General features: G+C 37.6%; 3 protein-coding genes across 9 annotated transcripts in view; 1 reads left to right on the forward strand and 2 right to left on the reverse strand.

Annotated features, from left to right (window-relative positions):
• LOC144202907 (uncharacterized) lies at nt 1-2,374 on the reverse strand. Of its 3 annotated transcripts, XM_077726022.1 has the most exons (3): nt 2,233-2,374; nt 1,048-1,188; nt 1-334 (listed from the first exon to the last, which is right to left on the reverse strand). In XM_077726022.1, exons 1-3 carry the CDS (start codon nt 2,238-2,240, stop codon nt 211-213), a joined length of 273 nt encoding a protein of 90 aa, XP_077582148.1. In that variant the 5' UTR covers nt 2,241-2,374; the 3' UTR covers nt 1-210. The 3 variants fall into 3 exon arrangements, with proteins under 3 accessions (XP_077582148.1, XP_077582147.1, XP_077582146.1); XM_077726021.1 differs by lacking the exon at nt 2,233-2,374 and having other exon boundaries at nt 1-331; nt 1,048-1,538; XM_077726020.1 differs by lacking the exon at nt 2,233-2,374 and having other exon boundaries at nt 1,048-1,538.
• etnk2 (ethanolamine kinase 2) overlaps nt 1,093-17,659 on the forward strand; it is a 26,108-nt gene continuing 9,541 nt past the window's right edge. Inside the window, exons 1-9 of one of the 3 annotated variants that reach the window (XM_077726016.1) lie at nt 1,096-1,559; nt 2,748-2,885; nt 2,983-3,104; nt 3,282-3,422; nt 4,877-5,019; nt 5,204-5,287; nt 5,375-5,535; nt 5,616-5,689; nt 6,497-8,848. In XM_077726016.1, the coding sequence (XP_077582142.1) occupies nt 1,413-1,559; nt 2,748-2,885; nt 2,983-3,104; nt 3,282-3,422; nt 4,877-5,019; nt 5,204-5,287; nt 5,375-5,535; nt 5,616-5,689; nt 6,497-6,569 (1,083 nt within the window). In that variant the 5' untranslated portion in view covers nt 1,096-1,412 and the 3' untranslated portion in view covers nt 6,570-8,848. Of the gene's footprint in view, nt 1,560-2,747; nt 2,886-2,982; nt 3,105-3,281; nt 3,423-4,876; nt 5,020-5,203; nt 5,288-5,374; nt 5,536-5,615; nt 5,690-6,496; nt 8,849-17,659 lie in introns of those variants that run through there. The other 2 variants (XM_077726018.1, XM_077726019.1) reach the window with 2 other exon arrangements.
• Nucleotides 9,212-17,659, reverse strand: part of sox13 (SRY-box transcription factor 13) — a 19,328-nt gene continuing 10,880 nt past the window's right edge. For 2 of the 3 annotated variants that reach the window (XM_077726015.1, XM_077726013.1), the window contains exons 3-13: nt 17,381-17,474; nt 16,867-17,039; nt 16,514-16,582; nt 16,303-16,417; nt 14,593-14,657; nt 13,847-14,012; nt 13,625-13,743; nt 12,947-13,049; nt 12,332-12,496; nt 11,830-12,046; nt 9,212-11,363 (exon numbers count right to left, since the gene is read on the reverse strand). In XM_077726015.1, coding sequence (XP_077582141.1) covers nt 11,072-11,363; nt 11,830-12,046; nt 12,332-12,496; nt 12,947-13,049; nt 13,625-13,743; nt 13,847-14,012; nt 14,593-14,657; nt 16,303-16,417; nt 16,514-16,582; nt 16,867-17,039; nt 17,381-17,474 — 1,578 coding nt within the window. In that variant the 3' untranslated portion in view covers nt 9,212-11,071. The remainder of the gene's footprint in view (nt 11,364-11,829; nt 12,047-12,331; nt 12,497-12,946; nt 13,050-13,624; nt 13,744-13,846; nt 14,013-14,592; nt 14,658-16,302; nt 16,418-16,513; nt 16,583-16,866; nt 17,040-17,380; nt 17,475-17,659) is intronic. The other variant, XM_077726014.1, reaches the window with a different exon arrangement.

Here is a 17,659-nt window from a genome sequence, read left to right on the forward strand (position 1 = left end):
TAAACATGATTTATTAAGTCATTTTGTCTTAACTTGTTATATATTTTTCATGCGGAGCAACCAGTAAGGAGCATTGAAATGTTTTTTTTTTGTCAACAAAAGCCTCAATCAAATGAAAACAAAATACTTATGCAATAAAATAAATACTATTGTTTTGAATATATAACTCCAAGGAATACAGCTTACTGTTCCTTTATGTTAGACTGAGTTTCAAAGCTTGGACAAAGCAGCATCTGGCACCCTACTTGTATAAATAAAGCTGTACAAACCAGTGAAAGCAGGAATATGGGGGCGGTGGGCCCCCAAAAGCTTCAGCTGACTCCTTGACAACCTGCTGAGTAACATGAGTTACAATGTGTCTTTTCTCACATTACAATCACAAAATCAACAACTCTAGAACAATGAAATGCGCACAAGGAGGCCCAAGGAGTTGCAATACTGTTCTAATGTTCTTTTGGATCAAAACAACAAATACACACATTTTATTATTAAAGTAGTCAATTGTCAATTGATTGCCTTGATAGAAAATCACCACTTTTAATTAATTATGACTATGTACAGATGACTATAGAATTTCCTTTAGGTATTTCAGCAAATAATTGACCATTTAACCTTTGCAGTAGTTTAGGGGGAAGAAAGGATGACTTTTGTTTAACTTTATGGATGTAATAAAGCTCATAGGACATAACTTTACTGCCACCATCTGGTTAAGAATTGGAGATGCATGATTATTCTAATGTTTGTGTTATTGTGTTGCGTGATTGTTGGTTTGTGCATTCGTTAATTCAATGTATTTGATGTTACTAGGTGCTAAAATTGTAATAAGATTTTTTTAATTCATATACTACCTTTATCAAAAAACATATTATTATTCAATTTGCATGTGTTTTTTTTACCATATGACATGCACAAAATGAGATGCTAGTCTATTCCTTTATTGCATATTGAAAATGAAGCAGAAAAATAGGCCTATATGTATTACTGAATCGAATATACTAGTTACTGCTCAGATGACGTCAGTCTTCTGATTCGTCAGACTTCGGGTACCTTCGTCCAAACTCGGAATCGTGGGCGTTTCGGCTGTTTCGTCTCGAATGGTGGCGGTACAATCGGGTGATCCCGGATAGGCGGAGCCAAGTAGGCGGAAGCTCTGACAACCTCCAGGATGGAACCGGCGTCGAGTATCTTCTGTTCAGGCAGTGCAAGTGGGCAGTCAATTTCATCTCACATCCTTGCAACGATAACACGTCGTTTCTCAGACATAGAGTAAAAGAAGACATCATATAGGCAGCAAGAGTTACGCTTTAAGATCCCGTTAAACCAGTATACGTGCAGTCACTTGTTTTTTTATTTTATTTCTTACAAGTATCGCAAAAGGGCCCGTGGAGGATTAACGAATAAACGACGGTGGGATGGAAACGCAGATCCATGTGCCCGTAGGTTCGCCTATCATACGAAAGATCCCAATTTATGTAGACGAGCATAATGTGAAGGAAGGAGCAATGAAGCTGGTTAAAGAGTTAAGACCGACGTGGGACATGAACAACGTCAAGACGAAGGTACGTCAGATGAGAAGCTAGCTGAGGGTTGTGTGCTATGCTAAACTAAAATTGACAGTACTTGTGCGTAAACGCTGCAGCATCACAAGGCACGACCATGCAGTCAGAAAATAAGACAAATAATAATTATTATAATGATCATAATATTAATAATAATAATAATAAACGAGAAATGCATCTATTGCTTCCTAAACTATTTCATTGTTAATTTGTTGCAAATTACTTCACATAATATTATTCCTCCAAATTATGTAAACATCCATTGAACATTTTCCATATATATGTGCATGATTTTGTCTAAAGCTAATTAATTGTATGCAATTAACGTTTGATGTAAAACCTCATAGTGATTGTTATCAAGTTTGACAATCATGTGAATCAACAAATTTTACTTGTAAGACACTAGATTACTGAAAAGGTGTCATTTGTTTGTTTGGACTAACATCCTGGACCCCCTGTGGCCCTTTGTGGATTAATTCCCCATCACTTCTTTAAAATGTTAGTTTGATATTTGAGAATATGATGCTAAGATTGCAACTATGTTACTAAAGAATGTTGCAATGATGACTCTTGGAACAATGATTCTAATCATGAAAAATAAACAATAAACTTTCATCAATTCACAAAGACATGACGTTCACACAATGAGTGGAGGTAAAAACACCCTCCTCACCCAGACATGAACGTTGGTTGAATGTTTACGTCTGTCTGGGTCCAAAGTTGCTGTCTATCGGTGTATTGGTCGCCGGAGTTAGCAGTGCATTGTCTGGCAGGTGGAGGGGATCAGTCATGATGTAGACAACAGTGTTTTTGCCAGTGTGTTGATAGTCATAACAGGGATGGTTACACACCCACCTTTGTGGTTGGTCACGTGTGGAATGCCAGATATGTGTGAGTGAGCGTCTGTGAGAAAGAACATACAATCCACGCCAATATAGATGCCATGTTGACTGCCGGTGGGCATATTGGCACACAGTTTTCCACGTATGGCTTTCAAGTCCTGACTTTAGTATTTGTTGTGTAATGATCCCATAAAGAAAGAATGGATTACTCATAGAAATATTACACAAGTCATCTTTAACACATTTCATTCCAAATACTACTCGTATGAGACAACATTTTTTGGAGACACTCACTCGATTTTCAATGTACTAAAAGATTATGCATTTTGTGTCCTTTTGCTTTCAGTTCTTCACTGAAGGGACAACCAACAAACTGGTGGGATGCCATGTGGAGGATTGTCCAGAAGATGTTGTCTTGGTACGAGTTTATGGGCACAGGACAGAGCTTATTGTGGACAGGGACAGTGAGGTTAAAAGCTTTCAGGTACACTTATTTTGCTCTCAAGTGCCAAGTTGCTCATCTGTGTGCATCAATAATTTTTCACTTGCTAAGGTGAGCACGATTTATTTTTCTCCTGTAGGTCCTGCATGCTAATGGTTGTGCTCCTCGTCTTTACTGCACTTTTCAAAATGGCATCTGTTACGAATACATACAAGGAGATGCTCTTGGTACTGAAGATGTGAGGGATCCTCATTTGCTCAGGTTGGGATCACTAAACCACAACTACCAAATATACACATTTATGTAATAAAAAAGTAAATTGGAGTCGTACAGTAATGCCTCAATTCTGGATCTCTGAATGAAAATACACAAACCGGTTTAAAATCACACTTAATATAAATAATAACTATTATTGTTTGAATGCCCATTTTCCAACAGACTGATAGCTGGTGAGATGGCTCGTATCCACGCTATTCATGCACATAATGGATGCATCCCGAAACCCAACCTTTGGATTAAGATGCAAAAATATTTCTCCCTGGTGGCTACAGAGTTCACAGAACAAGCTTCCAATATCAGGTGGGATGCTGTTTCTCAACTCTTGTCAGATATGACTTATGTGATTCATCAAGAATTTTATCCAGATCATGTTGTGAATGTGGTTCAGTGATAATTTTACAATTGGCACACTGCGAGTCCCAGGGATTCGCTTGTCTGAAAACTGTGCGTCCCAGGAAACTTGTCACGAGTCCCAACATACTACGGATGCAAATAAAACATAAGCAACGATATATAAACATTCAGATTTAATTTATTTATTATATGGTTTAGGGTTAGGGTTTATTTATCATTGTACTAGTCTTTCAGCTCGTAGATCCTCCTCTCTTTGCAGCCAAAAGTCTTTTGAAATGTGCGTATTTTTCCTTGCTTCCCCCGTTTTGCTTCATGATCATCGATCGAATCTTCTGCAGTTCTTTTCTTACTAGTTGTATTTTTTAACTGCGAAATAACTATCCAGACTGTTTTGCTTTTTCTGAAACATTTTTTATCTTTCTTACACTATTACGAAACTCTTGCTATCGCTTTCTCTCCTTCGTCTGCTAGTGTCTGCTAGTCTCGTTCACGCGAGAATTATTTCGCAAAGATTATGTGGAATAAATTGGTTTGCTATCGGATATATGTGTTTTGGTTTTTTTTTTTTGATAAAAATTTCTTTGCGTCCGAAAAAAGCACATTACTTGAAATTGTGCGTCTGGAAGAAAAGCTGTGCGTATCAGACGCAGGACGCAGAGGTAACGAGAACACTGGTGGTTTAATGTCACAAGCACAGAACTTAATACTTCCACTTTCAGGGCAGTTTTTCCCTCAATATCTTATAAAACATACTGACTACTCATTGTCCAATGGAAGTTTATTCATTTTTTGTGTGTAGTATTTATGGTTGGAATGTAGGATTTATGTCTTAATTTTATTGTGCATTAAGCCCCGTCTGATGCTTGTGTAAGCGTAACAATCAAATGTACCCGGTTAGGACAGAATGGCCAACATCCATTTGCTCAGCTCTCGCAATTGTCACTTTATTATTTTCCCTAGTAACGGGGCGCAGTGTGTTTTCTGCATAGAAACCCATACACTGTGGGAACAGCTGCCCTAAATCTGCAAAACAAAAATCAGCCCTTACAGGTCTATCCGGTGCCTAATGATTGGTGCCTAATGATCAATGCCTATGTTAAGCATTTGGGTTTTAGTCACTTTTGAAGCTCATGGATGCAACAGATGAGGGGAAAAAAAAACAACCAACAGAGAAGACGGTCACAAGACTGACCCTATGATTAACTCCTATAATCCCATTACAATTAGCACTTTACCAGTCTGCTGAACGCACAAGTGTCATTTGCTCTGGTTCGAATTAACACCCTTGAGAAGAGCTACTAGTATACAAACGGTCCTCTTCTTTAAAATGTTATTAATTGAATATCACCGTAATGGCATTTTTTTTCCTGTTAAATTGTGATCCTTTGTTGTTAATTCAGAATCCAAAAAGAAGTGCCAAGCAAGGATACACTGGAGCAGGAAATGGTTTGGATGAAGGAGCATCTATCCATGCTGGGTTCACCTGTGGTACTCTGCCACAATGACCTGCTCTGCAAAAATATAATACACAACAGCAAAGAGGGTGAATATGTATTTTGAAGTAGCTCCTTTTGAGGAATCAATTGTGTTTCTGTCATTTGACATAAGCAACATTTATGTGATGTTAAAGATTTGCGTATATAGTATAGTATTTGATCCATGAACTGTAATGAGTTTGAAGATACAGCCAAAATGTCCTGAAAGCCACATTGTTTTGCCTTTTTTAGCTCATGTTCGCTTCATAGACTATGAATATTCCAGCTACAACTACCAGGCCTTTGACATTGGCAACCACTTCAATGAATTTGCAGGTTTGTGACCTTTTTCATCAGGTTTCTATTGAGACAGGAGGATGTTAGAGTCAATGACATGTGTTCTGATTTTAATTTGGTTATTAGGTATGGCTGAGCTAGACTATGGTCTGTACCCAAGTCGGGAGATGCAGATGGAATGGCTCAGATTCTACCTGCAATCTTATAAACTTTTTACCAAGAAAACGGAAGAGGTCAGCGATACAGAACTAGAGACTCTCTATGTCCAAGTCAACAAGTTTGCTCTGGTAAGTCAGCCAATCTCACCTTAAACGCAAATTTATTCCTACTATTTACATCCCGTTTAATCTGCTTTCTCTCTCTGAAGGCTTCTCACCTGTTTTGGGCTTTCTGGGCCCTTATTCAGGCTAAATACTCCTCTATTGACTTTGACTTCCTTGGGTAAGTGGCCGTGTACGTGTTTAAGTGTCAGGAAATATATTGAACCAACTGCATTGTAAAGTACAATGGATAATGCATGAAATGTATTTCTTCCACCAGTAATCTTGACTTTGAATTACCTGTTTAACATACAACTTGTTTTACTTGTTTGGTAGAGTTTACTTGTAGAGTTTACTTGATGCAATACTAAGTTGGCAGAACATTATGTGACAAACCTTTAAAAAAACGATATTTGTTTTTTCTTCTATCAGAAAACTCTACCTTTATCTATTCTGTTTATTATACTGCTCTAATCACAAAAGTGTAGAATTATTTATCGGTAGAAACGCGAGAAATATTATGTCCTGGAATGACTCCACTTATGTAACAACTGAAGTAACATCATTTTTAAGTGAGCTTACAAAAATGGCAGAGGTAAGTCAAGGTTGTCATTTTACATACTTGGAAATTAATGTAGAGCTAGGTATTCTTTCACACGACATACTTGTAAACGTTGTCACTATGCTCATAATCAACGCTGCCTAGTGAGAAAACATGTGTGATACCTTATTTGACTTTTATACCTCGGATGCTTAAAGTCATGGTATACTCAGTTGAAGTACATAATATAACAACTCACAAATTTTGGTTTTGGAACACTAAATCAATGACAATCATCAAAATCAATATCATTTGTGAAAGTTGTATTCTACGGGCAATATGATAGAAGCTAAATTCAGGCACATGTGAATGGTGTCTGAGCCTTTTCTTGCAACTTGGCACCTAAATCTATTTCTTTGTGCCACCGTGATGTGTGTGTCACACTAGGTATGCTGTGTTACGTTTCAACCAATACTTCAAGATAAAGCCCACAGTGATGGCCTTACAGATTCCAGAATGACAGGGAATGGGTGGACCTCTACTTTGGGGAGTTCTTCTCTTGGGGCCAACGGTTATTCCAAAAAATTCTTGTTCTTAATGAAACTTAACGCTGCAGCAAGCTCTCTAGAAAAATATTTCCTCCCAAGTGTAGCTCAATATTTGTCATGGAGCCAAGATGTGTGTTTAAGGATGTTTGTAGGACTGCTTGCTTTTTTTGTGTGATTGTTTATCTATTTTTTTTCTTACAACACTGGATTGTTTTGCTTCCAGAACGATGGGCCCTCATGCAATCTGTAAAGTTTGAGCTTGCTCACTTACAGCAAAAGTAAAGTGTCACTTTATGATTTCGAAAGTCACAAGATGAACCCATCTGTCAAATATGGGTTGACTTAAAAAAAACAAAAAAAACAGTAAATTAATGGGAACAAGCAACATACAAGTGGCATTTCTCAGGCTGTGGCATATGCGTTTAACACCATTGCTTCCCTTTTATCATGACATCCTCTCACATCTTCTCCGGTGCTAAATGTGTACTGAAATACTGTTTGATACATACTGTTCGACAGATATTGTGACCTTTCCTTGAAAAAGCCTGCAATGTTTCAGGATCTGCGTAATGGAAAGCTTTACCAAATTCCCATTACCAAACGAAAGGGGGGAAAATAACTTTCTGCTTATTTATCAGAAGACCTCAGGTGAACCAACTGCCTTCACTGTAGTACAGAGACAGATGAAGTTAAATGGAATCTGACCGCTAACTTTTGATGGTTTTTTTCCACCATCTTGACTTTTATGGTTGCAATGAGACGCTTTGTTGAACTTTCCATTAGAATTTTCCAGACCTGGTGGAAAATCACTGCCATGGTCACCTCGAACACTGAGTTTAGAAAATCTCTGGCTGTGTCCTTTTAGATCATCTCCATTGGAACCTCCATCAAATTATAAAGACGTAAATTATTACCTGTTTGTCAGGTCTCATCATGAGGACGACTCTTGTTCTCTGGAATATATATATGGAAACAAAAGATTTTAATATGAAATTTGTTACTGTCTGATTGGTGGATTTAGTGTAATGAAATTGTCCTTAATGAAGTGATAGGGGGTCAATTTGCTTAGTAATTTGCTGACAAGATTTGTCTAATTAAACAGACTTAATAAGTCCTCTAGTTGAAAACTAGGCTCTGCAAAGACCAAATAATATCTGCCGTTCATTTTATAGATGTCAAAATAACTAAACCTTGTAAGTAGACCTGTTTTTGTAGTTTGCAAGAGATTGTGGGCACACATTTGGTGGCATTGGTTTCCGATGAAGGAAGTGGTGTTGAGAACTTAGTAGTGGCACACGCTATTAAACGAGCTGTAAAAGTATTTTTGATGCTTTATTGAAGACTACTCTAGTTTGATTTTGAACTAGCAGAAAATGAAGGTACAATATAACTACTTTAATCAGCATAGACATTACTGTATCATATCTGTAAGGGGACCGTACTTATAAAGCAAGAGGTAGGAGTGCAATTTAATTGCTGAATGCATTTATGTTCAATATAGACCTGACCTCATGAATATTTCCCCCCTTTTTAAATCATCTACTGTATTGTCATGTGGTTAACTTGGTGAGGGTAGTTGCCTTTTTTGCACAGACATTGATTGATGGTTGGTATCTTTTGGGGGTTTGCTTCCCACACACAAAACGCTGCCTTATTTTGTCACTAGATTCCATATAACCCCTCCAATGCATCTCAAAACTAAGTTATGTTAGTTTTAGGTTATTTATTTAGCAACATGCATTTTGAGGAAGAGACGAAAAGCTAGTCAACTTTTTTGAAGTGCTGGTTAAGATGATAGAGAAGTAAAATACTGTACAAATGCTTTTGTTTTTAGCTCATTCTATTGAGTGACATTTATATTGTCTTTCACTGTGTTGAAATCCTACTGAAACCAAGATTGCTTGCATTGTACTTAGTTTTAGAGTTGATTGGGATTGCTTTTAATGATTTACAGCATATTAAGAATTTGCATCTCTACAGATGGATTATTTATTTGTCCTTTGCATATTTACATTTCCTAAAAGTGTTGCCTTGACGGTTAGATTGCTCGGTGACACGTGCAGGTATGTATAGTACATGGTAAATGTTCTAATTGACAGCTATAATGTACAAAGATGAAGGGTGTAAATATCTTAAACACTGTAAAATGTTTCTTTATATTAATTCTTTACGCCTTTGTGGAATTTGGCAGATGTATTTAACATTTATTTACTAGTCTGTTACTTATTAAAATATATTTAATAAAAATATACATAGTTTTCATTTTTATTACCTTTTATCCCTACCCGTCCTGCGGTCATAAGCGTTATTTCTCTTATCAGTGATCTGTCAAATTCACGATTTGTGTACTCTGAATATTTTGCTCCACTGTCTTTCACATTTACCTCAGTGTTCTTTCCTTCTAAGTTACTACTTTAGCCAGCAGGGGGAAACACACGCACACATATTGTCAGAAATGTATATTGGTTAACTTCTCTTAAAATGTGTGATTGGGAGAACTCAGTGTTCATCCATTTTCTATACTTTTTTTGTACTGTATTTGACCTTGGACTTACTTCAATTATACCAAAATATGCAGTACAGTATGCCTTACACAAAAGCACAAAAAAGTAGGTAGAGCAAAATGCATTTATGTTTATTTTCAAGAGATTAGAACCCCACAAAACAAATGTTCACTTTTAAATTACACAGGCTCTTATAAAACAAAATAAAGTATCTTTCTATATGTACATCAGCAGGGGTATATAAATCAGTGCCTCCTCTCCAATAAAATATTGACAATACAGTATTCTTTGACATCCACTTGTTTTTATACAGCATCCTCAGCCCTGAGGTTACCCCTCTTTTGATTAGTTAGATCTTGAAGATAGCTGACGGGAAATTAAACCCACTCTTTTCATGTTGGGTAATCACAATGATTGAAAAGAATTTCCAGGTGTCTCCAGCATTAAATTTGCAGTGCTTAGAATGAAACAGCCACTTTTGTATTCTGAAAATGTGTATCACTTTTACATATACTACTTACAGAGGAATAGAAACAAACTTTTTCAGGTGAAAAACTCTTATAGCTGACAATGCACATACAATTTACAAACATAAAAAAAAAAAAAAGTCCAGATTTGGTTCCCGTAATAATTCAATATAGCAACAGTATAATAATGAGCATTGAGAAAAAAATGGCTGATACCTGTCCCCTTATAATAATGATACAATAGACATTTTGCATTGTTCCCATATTATTTCACACCCATACCTTTATTTTATAGACTGCTTTTCCAAGCCAAACATCTGGAAGATATTTCAGCTGAACTGGTCACCAGTCAATCTCAAATCACACATAAACAACCATTTACTCTCTCAATCACATTTATGAACAATTTGGAGTCTCCAATGAACAACATTCATGTTTCGGAATGTAAGACCTTGAACCTCATCGCTTGACATGATAGTCAAGACCAGTATGCTCATTTCATAACCATTAATTACTTTTTGTAATTGTGTAAATTTATTATGGAGATCTATGAATGAATGAAATAGGTGTTTCCTAATATCCTAATAAAATGGAACTATACACCAAAGTAAGACTGAACAATCTGACACTGAACAGAACTTTGAATTGTAAACTCTTTCCAGCAGTCTTAAGAAGTGCAGATGGTGGCGCCACAATATTATAAATCCGATGTAAGAGGTAATATAAAAATATGTAAATACAGAATATGTACAAATACACAAACTATAAACCAGGGGTGACCAACTCCAGTCTTCGGGAAGGATCCTACGCAGTCTGTTTTCCAAATCTCCCTCCTGTGCCAAACCTGAATCAAATGATCAACTCAGCAAGAATTTTGATAACAATCCTGATTATTTGATTCAGATGGGATGGTGAAGGGAGATGTGGGGAAAAAAGAATGGATAGGAGTCCTCGAGGACCGGAGTTGGGTACCCCTGCTGTAAACATATCTAGAAATACATCAAATGTGCAAACAAAACAGTCAAGAAGTGAACACGGAAGTATTTAAAAAATGGGCAAACCTAAAAATTTAGCCCACAGCATAACATTTTAAAATAAGGTCATTTTATAGTAACTTGAGAGAAGAAATAAAAGCTTGGTGTATCATGTGAGAACCCAAGTTAAGCAGCAGTAGGCAGTAGTGGCCTATGAATAAGCTGATCATATCCTAACCATGGATTATCCTTTACATGGAGCATCCATAACCTTATTGACCCTAAACTTTGGTGCAATACTTGCCTGTACCTCATATATTATAATTTAAGATTGCTTGACTTTAACTAGGAGTGTTAGTAGACTTCTTTTTTTTCATGTGATTAATTAGATAAGAGCTAGACTTTATGTGCATTGGGTGTGTCAATGGGGATAATTTACAAGTAAATTCTCATCTCATTTTCTGAATTCAGTTTCCCCAAATTCCATTTTTTTTTAAAATCACTTCTTTTTATCTCTGATTTATTCTTTTCAATCCGTCAGAAGCACAAGTTCCCCCTCACTCCTATCCGCTCCTTCACTTTCCTCTCCTTCGCTGTACATTGACTGCCCTCTTTCTCTGTCCATTTGTCTCACCCGGTCCAAAGGAGCGGTTGTGGCCGGACTCTCAATTCGATGTGATGTAGGCTGAGGTTGAGGAAGATAATGTTCCAGAAGGGAGGAGTGAAAAGACATAGTTGACACGGAAACAGAGCTGCCGCAACTGTCAGCCGGGTACGAGGCATCATTGTGCGAATAATGGATCGGCTGCGGTTCTGTTGGACTAAACAGACAAGAATGTTTTTCTTTATTCGAAAACGTGTTTTTTTTCTCAAACTAAAACATAACTTTGAACCTCTGAACTGAAAACCAAACATTGATACAATTGTAGTCATGTCTCTCATGAAGAGACAAACAAAAGGACTACATACTAATTTTGTCTTTTATATGTCAAATTTGGGAATCTTTCAAGTTTAATGTGAGCCACTTTCTCTTATGGTTGGGTGGCACGCCATATAGTCAGACTGTAAGTAGCCACTCCCTTAATGATAATTATTAATAATTGAAGATTGTACCTCTAAAGATAATTGCTGTCTTTAGATGCATTGTGTTTGTACATGTCCAAATCTACACGGCTCATTTAAGTGAGTCATGCACAATTCCAAAAGGACTCCCTAACTCGGTATATACTGCATGTGAGTACCATTTTCCCTCATTGTATTTTCGTTAACTGCGTCAAGTATGTCTACCTCCTGGTGTAGGTTGTCCTTTGTTCCTGGCGGCGGCTTTTCATCATGGCCTTGTATTCGCCCACCCTCAACCTTCGTCCCTCCACAATACAGGTGCGCTTGGGCCGGGGTTTGTATTTGTAGTCTGGATAGCGCTCCAAATGTTGCCGGCTCAACCTAGCTTGCTCTTCATAGTAAGGTTGCTTCTCCTGGTTGGACATGGACTTCCACCGAGAACCTTAAAACAAACACGAGCCCAATGAGGAAGAAAGTTGGTGTCATTTTGGCTAAAATTACTGTAAATACAGGTATAGACACATTTTGTTGTTCTCCATTTTATAGGTAGTACTATAGTGTTCATGATAAAATACCCCCCCGCACCCCAATATATATCGCGGCTGATGTATTGGCTTTGGGGATCATCATTTTGTGGGAAGAGTGGCAAATGGTTGTTGATACTCGGCATGTATGAGCAAGGCAGTGTGTCAGAGTGCAACCCACCCCTAACCCATGTTGGGCTCACCCAGTATCTTGCTGATGGAGGAGTTGTGCATATCAGGAAATGCCTGCAGTATTCTCCTGCGCTCATCCTTGGCCCAAACCATAAAGGCATTCATGGGTCTCTTGATGTGTCCTGAGGAAGGAGGCGGGCGGACTTCAGAGTAGCTGGCTGGAACATGTAGAGTACCTATAAAACGAAGAGTGAGAGAGTTAAGGCAGGGAAGATAAACATCACAAAACCATTTGGTTCAAGAGGGTGTTGTGGACCCCTGTGGAACATGCTTGTTTGGGTGAAGCTTGTAAATAAATAAACAAGTCTGGATAGGGCTGCACCTGAACCAACAGAAGAAATAAGAGCGAGTGCATAGTGAAGTTGGTGATGGCTAAGAGGAATACAACTGCATTTAAATAATGATTACAAATAAATTGCTGGTGATATTGCTATATTTATTCAAGTACCTGTTACATAATTATTAAAAAAATAAGTTGAATAACATAACAATACGCATAATTGATAGGTTCAATTCAGTGCCTTGTTAGTGTCGCACCAGTGGTACTCATAATGCACTTTAAGAATCACTGCAGGATGCCTTCTACAAGTGTTTACTCAAAGCCACACTGCTTTGCTTACACTTACTCTCAGAGTCACTGAGGTGGTCGTCAATGGACAGCAATGTGTGTTGGTCATCGCCTTGTTCAGAATGAACACTTCGGTCACTGCACGGATGATATTTGCACTCCTGCAAGGAATGGAAACAAACTCTTTCAACTGGAAAAAAATAATTATGGACTTGAATTCCAATTGCAATAGTTTAACGGGCGAAGTTTAACACAACATTCTATCTTTCACCACAGAGCAATTAGTAGCCTATTATTCACAAAACATTCAAAGACAATAAATAAAAGCTTGCCGCCGTCCATAAGCAAAGGTAGACCGAAATCACTTTGTAGAAGAGGAGGAGCGGGCGTTAACCCAACAATGAAACAGTAGACAAAAAGGAGGCAGGTGGCTACGTCAATGCCACACTCAGGCCTTTGTGGGACAACAGCTGTGGCTTTAGAACAAGACTGAGACCAATAATTGAGCCACGTCTAAAAATGAGAACCAAAACTACAGTTTTGTCAATTTTTTTACACAATTAATGGTACATTTGAGCTTGAAATACAGGTTTAGTGACTGTAAAACGTTAACATCAAAATATCTATGGACAGTTTGAAGCTGGAATGAAATGTGGGCTGTGGCAGTTGGCTATGGCCAGAAGATGAAAAGAATAAGAATAAAAAATTATAGTATTTATTTTGGAGATTTGCTGACCAGTTTTCTGATGGTTTCTCGTTCTCTCTCTTTCTCTTGGACCCCGGCATTGTGACTCCTCAGTAGCTGCTGGGCATCGTGAATGGCTTGTGTGACCACATCATTGTCTCTGAATAACGCTTTAAACAAATGAAAAGTTCTCTTGAGTAAAAATTACATCTAACAAACTATATTTAGGAGACAAAAGATACTTGTTTTATGGCAAATTAACTCATGACTCACTGAGGGCAGATCGAGGTGGGCTGCCGGACAACTCTTTCGGCATATCTCTGTGTCTGTAGGCGCCCTGGACCATTACTGAGCCCATCTGTATACACTTTGGACTGGGGGCTTTCCCTAGCTCCATTCCTTTAGGCTTGGATGTGAGGTTCAGGGGCTGACCTGTTTCCTAACCCAAGAATGAGAACAGATAAATACATATAGAGTGAGGATGTGCACAAAGGCTTTTAGAAAAATTCTAGAACTGGCGTCTTAAAAGACAGATTTCAAGAACATGACAATGTTCACAAGATGTTACAGTTCCGAGCTAAGCAGTCTTAACCTTCTGGGGAAACTACCCTATATGATTTGTCACGATAGGGGGGAATGTAGTTGGATTAGAAATGTATCTTCTGTAGTGCCAATCCTTAAACCTGTGTACATTCTATGCTTCTTTTGCGTCATTAAGACAAGTCACAACGTATTTGTCACCCTCTTTATACTTTCTTTTCATTTTTCCTCTTTTGTTTAAGGAGCTTTAGTAATCGGTCTAAAACTTGAGAACACACCCATGAACAGAAACTGCACAAAAGGGGTAAAGCTTTGAAAACTAGGAGTGTTCTGTTTGAGAATTACAACAACAAAAAAACTTGTAGTAACTTGAATAGGAAGAGCCATTGGCTTGGATATACAGTTTAAAAAAAAGAAAATATTCTAAATCATGAAAGCATTACTAAAAGCAACATACGAAATAGCAGCATTTTCAATACCTGTCGACTTGAACCAGTGCTTCTCTTGACGGGCGTCGATAGCAACTGCATGGGATAGTTCTCAGCTGGATTTTTTTTATGGTGAAGCATGAAAGAAATAGATTCAAATTAAAACATATTAACATGCTAATAGAAAACATTTTCCACATACTAACCTGTAAATACATATACTTGCAACATACAGTGTACATTAGTTAGATTAGATGTTTCAGTACATTAACTATCATTATTATTTTATAAGCATTTTGTGTATTTCAATACACAAAAATAATGTACTTTGATAGTGTATTAACTTTAAAGTTGATTATTAAATGTGAACAAAAAACTGAAACGATTTAGCCACCACTCGACGGGGTAGTGGTTTTTCCGCCTGACTTCGAGGCAGGCAGTGTGGGATCGATTCCCAATTGGTCCCGGTATGATTGTGAGTGCCAATGGTTGCCTATCTCTATGTGTGCCATATGACTGAAATAGGCACCAGCACCCTGCGACCCTGATGTAGACAAGCGGTGTTTATTTTACATTCCCATGCAAGAAAAGTTTTGAAGAATAAGTGTAAAATGGCTAAGTCAAGCAGGTATGGTGGTCTAAAAAAAAGAAAATATTTTTTTCTGCTCATCAAAACACGTTTAGAGAAAAGCCTTCACCTCTGAACTTGTTCACAAAACATGGATACACATACAATCTTGTTCCAATATGCAGTAGCCAATTCGCACATTTTTGAAAATAAAGAATGACAGCGCATAGCTATTCAACACTGCATTCGGCAGTCTAACCTTATGTCCCATAGGTTTAAACATACTGAGAAGAAAAGGTCAGTCTCAGTCCAGGAAAAAAATTGAAAACAGTACAAAAATACACGTTAGCATTACATAAATGTGTGAACAAGACAATCAAGCACTCTTCTTTCATCTTTGTGGTTGAAAGGACGTATTTGTTCCATGAAAAAGACCTTGAGGTGTGCACAAAGATGCCTATATAATTCCTAACATTACTGATGCTTTCAATCATTTGTGTACTAAATGAAAAAGACATAAAAGTGTTTTTAAAAGTGTAAAAGCGCACTTGTTAAAGAAAAAGAAGCCAAACAGATAATTAACAATAGTAATTGCATTGCTAAACGGCAACAAAATTTGAAACTTTTAAACAATTGTTATTTTCAGTCGCCTGAATTGGTGGCCATCCAATCTCAGGTCACATGAGACCGACAATCATTCACCCTCACACTCATACCTAGGGGCAATTTTTTGGGAATGTGGGAGGTAACTGGAGTACCCAAAAAAACCCACGCAAGCACAGGGAGAACATGCAAACTCCACTGATTTTGAATCGAACCCTCGATCTCAGAATTGTGAGGCCGAAATGCTAACCACTCAGCCGCCTACTCACATTTATTAAGGACAATTTAGACTCTTTAATTAACTTAATAGCCATGTTTTGCAACTATGTAGAAAACCACAACCATTGCAATAGGCGGCAGTCACGCCAACAATTTTAATTAAAAAGAAGGTCGCACGGTGGCTAGCTTCTCTTTATTAGTAAAGGTTTTAATATAACAGACATTTCTGTACAATATAGCATTTCAACATATTTTTCCTATGACCTATCTTTGTGGGGTGCTGGAGCTTATCTAAGCCAATTGTTTGTTTTGCCTATCACTTTTTCCACTATAATTCATAACTCTGTACCATAAGAAAAATGCTGACTCACCTGGTTTGCATGGGATTGGCTGCAATGGCAAAGTCATCTGTGTGTCTGAGGGGACAGCAAGAGATTGGGCGTTGGGGTGGAAAGCAGGGATCATCACGTAGGGCATGTTGACCTGCTGGGATGAAGACATTTTTGGCATGAATTAACTTTTGGGGGGGGGGATAAAATAAAACAAAACATCCAATGTATTTTTGAATGTGTTCTAACTGACCTGAATCTGCTGCTGAAGAAGGTTGATCTTGTGCTGCTGCTGGATCAGCTGCTGTTGTTGTTTAGCAATCTGAGACACAATACATGTGATTGTTACACGCGTATACACACACAAATCACATTATATGTATCACACAGTGACTAGTGTGTAGAGTGAGAAGGATCAGGATCTTAATCAGGTGCTAAAACGATGTCGTTTTAAAGTACGAAAAATGCCATACACTAATGCATTGAGGCCTATTTTTGTTGCCTGAATAGGTACCTAAATTTGGCATGTTTTTTTTTTCCCTGAATCATTTTTTATGACATCTTTATTCCTGATATGTGACTGTCATATGACTGATAACAGTCTACCTGTTCTTGCTGCTGTCGGGCCAGCTCCATTTGCTGCTGCTGTTTCTCCAGGAGCAAAGCAGCCATGTTCCTCTGCTCAGAGTGAGCGCCCAGTAGCTGTTCCCGAAGTCCACTCAGTTGATTGATCATCATCAACAACTGGAGCTCCTTCTCTGCCAGAGATTCTGGGTTTCCTGGTGGTTAAATTGAGACAGTAAAAAGAAAATTATACACTATGGGGACTTTGACGAAGTGAACTTTGCATAACAGCGAGGCATTTTTCTGGAATGCCCATTTTGTGCAGCATCATAGGCAGGTTTCTGGAATTTATTGTTACCAATTAACCAAAACAATAAATTCAATACAATTATGAGAATAGGGAATACAATGTCATAATTTTCAGATGATGATAATCACACATGTTAGTATATACTTTCATTATTTTATCGTTCATTTTTATTGTTTTGTTTACTATTATTTGTCGGTAAATTGGATTTAACTCGATTTAAAGATCCATTAAAAAATTCAGACCGACCTTCCTTGGACTGCACTTTTGGATCCTGTAGCGGTATCTCCTTGACTATCATCTGGCTTTGTATGTGCAGTAACTCCTTACCTGGAGAATGCTCCTGTCAAGAAAGGCGTGTCAAATGTTAGAATTTATTGTGTGTGTTAGTCACACAAAGTATACTTAGCTCCAGTGGAACAATGATCAAAAACAGTTCAACAATTTAACTTCTGAATTACTTTTGAAGGAGAATAAGAAGAATAAGAAGATTTTGGATAACCACAAAGATCTAAAGAAAAAAAGAAA

This window comes from Stigmatopora nigra, chromosome 10, assembly GCF_051989575.1.
Source record: "Stigmatopora nigra isolate UIUO_SnigA chromosome 10, RoL_Snig_1.1, whole genome shotgun sequence".
Lineage (NCBI taxonomy): Eukaryota > Metazoa > Chordata > Actinopteri > Syngnathiformes > Syngnathidae > Stigmatopora > Stigmatopora nigra.

What these genes read in the sequence shown, in the direction of transcription:
- LOC144202907 (XM_077726020.1), bottom strand. Translation starts at nt 1,283, where the DNA reads ATGATGTCTTCTTTTACTCTATGTCTGAGAAACGACGTGTTATCGTTG. An exon ending in GATTCCGAGTTTGGACGAAG is followed by an intron (nt 335 to 1,047) that starts GTACCCGAAGTC and finishes CATGTTACTCAG; the next exon opens with CAGGTTGTCAAGGAGTCAGC.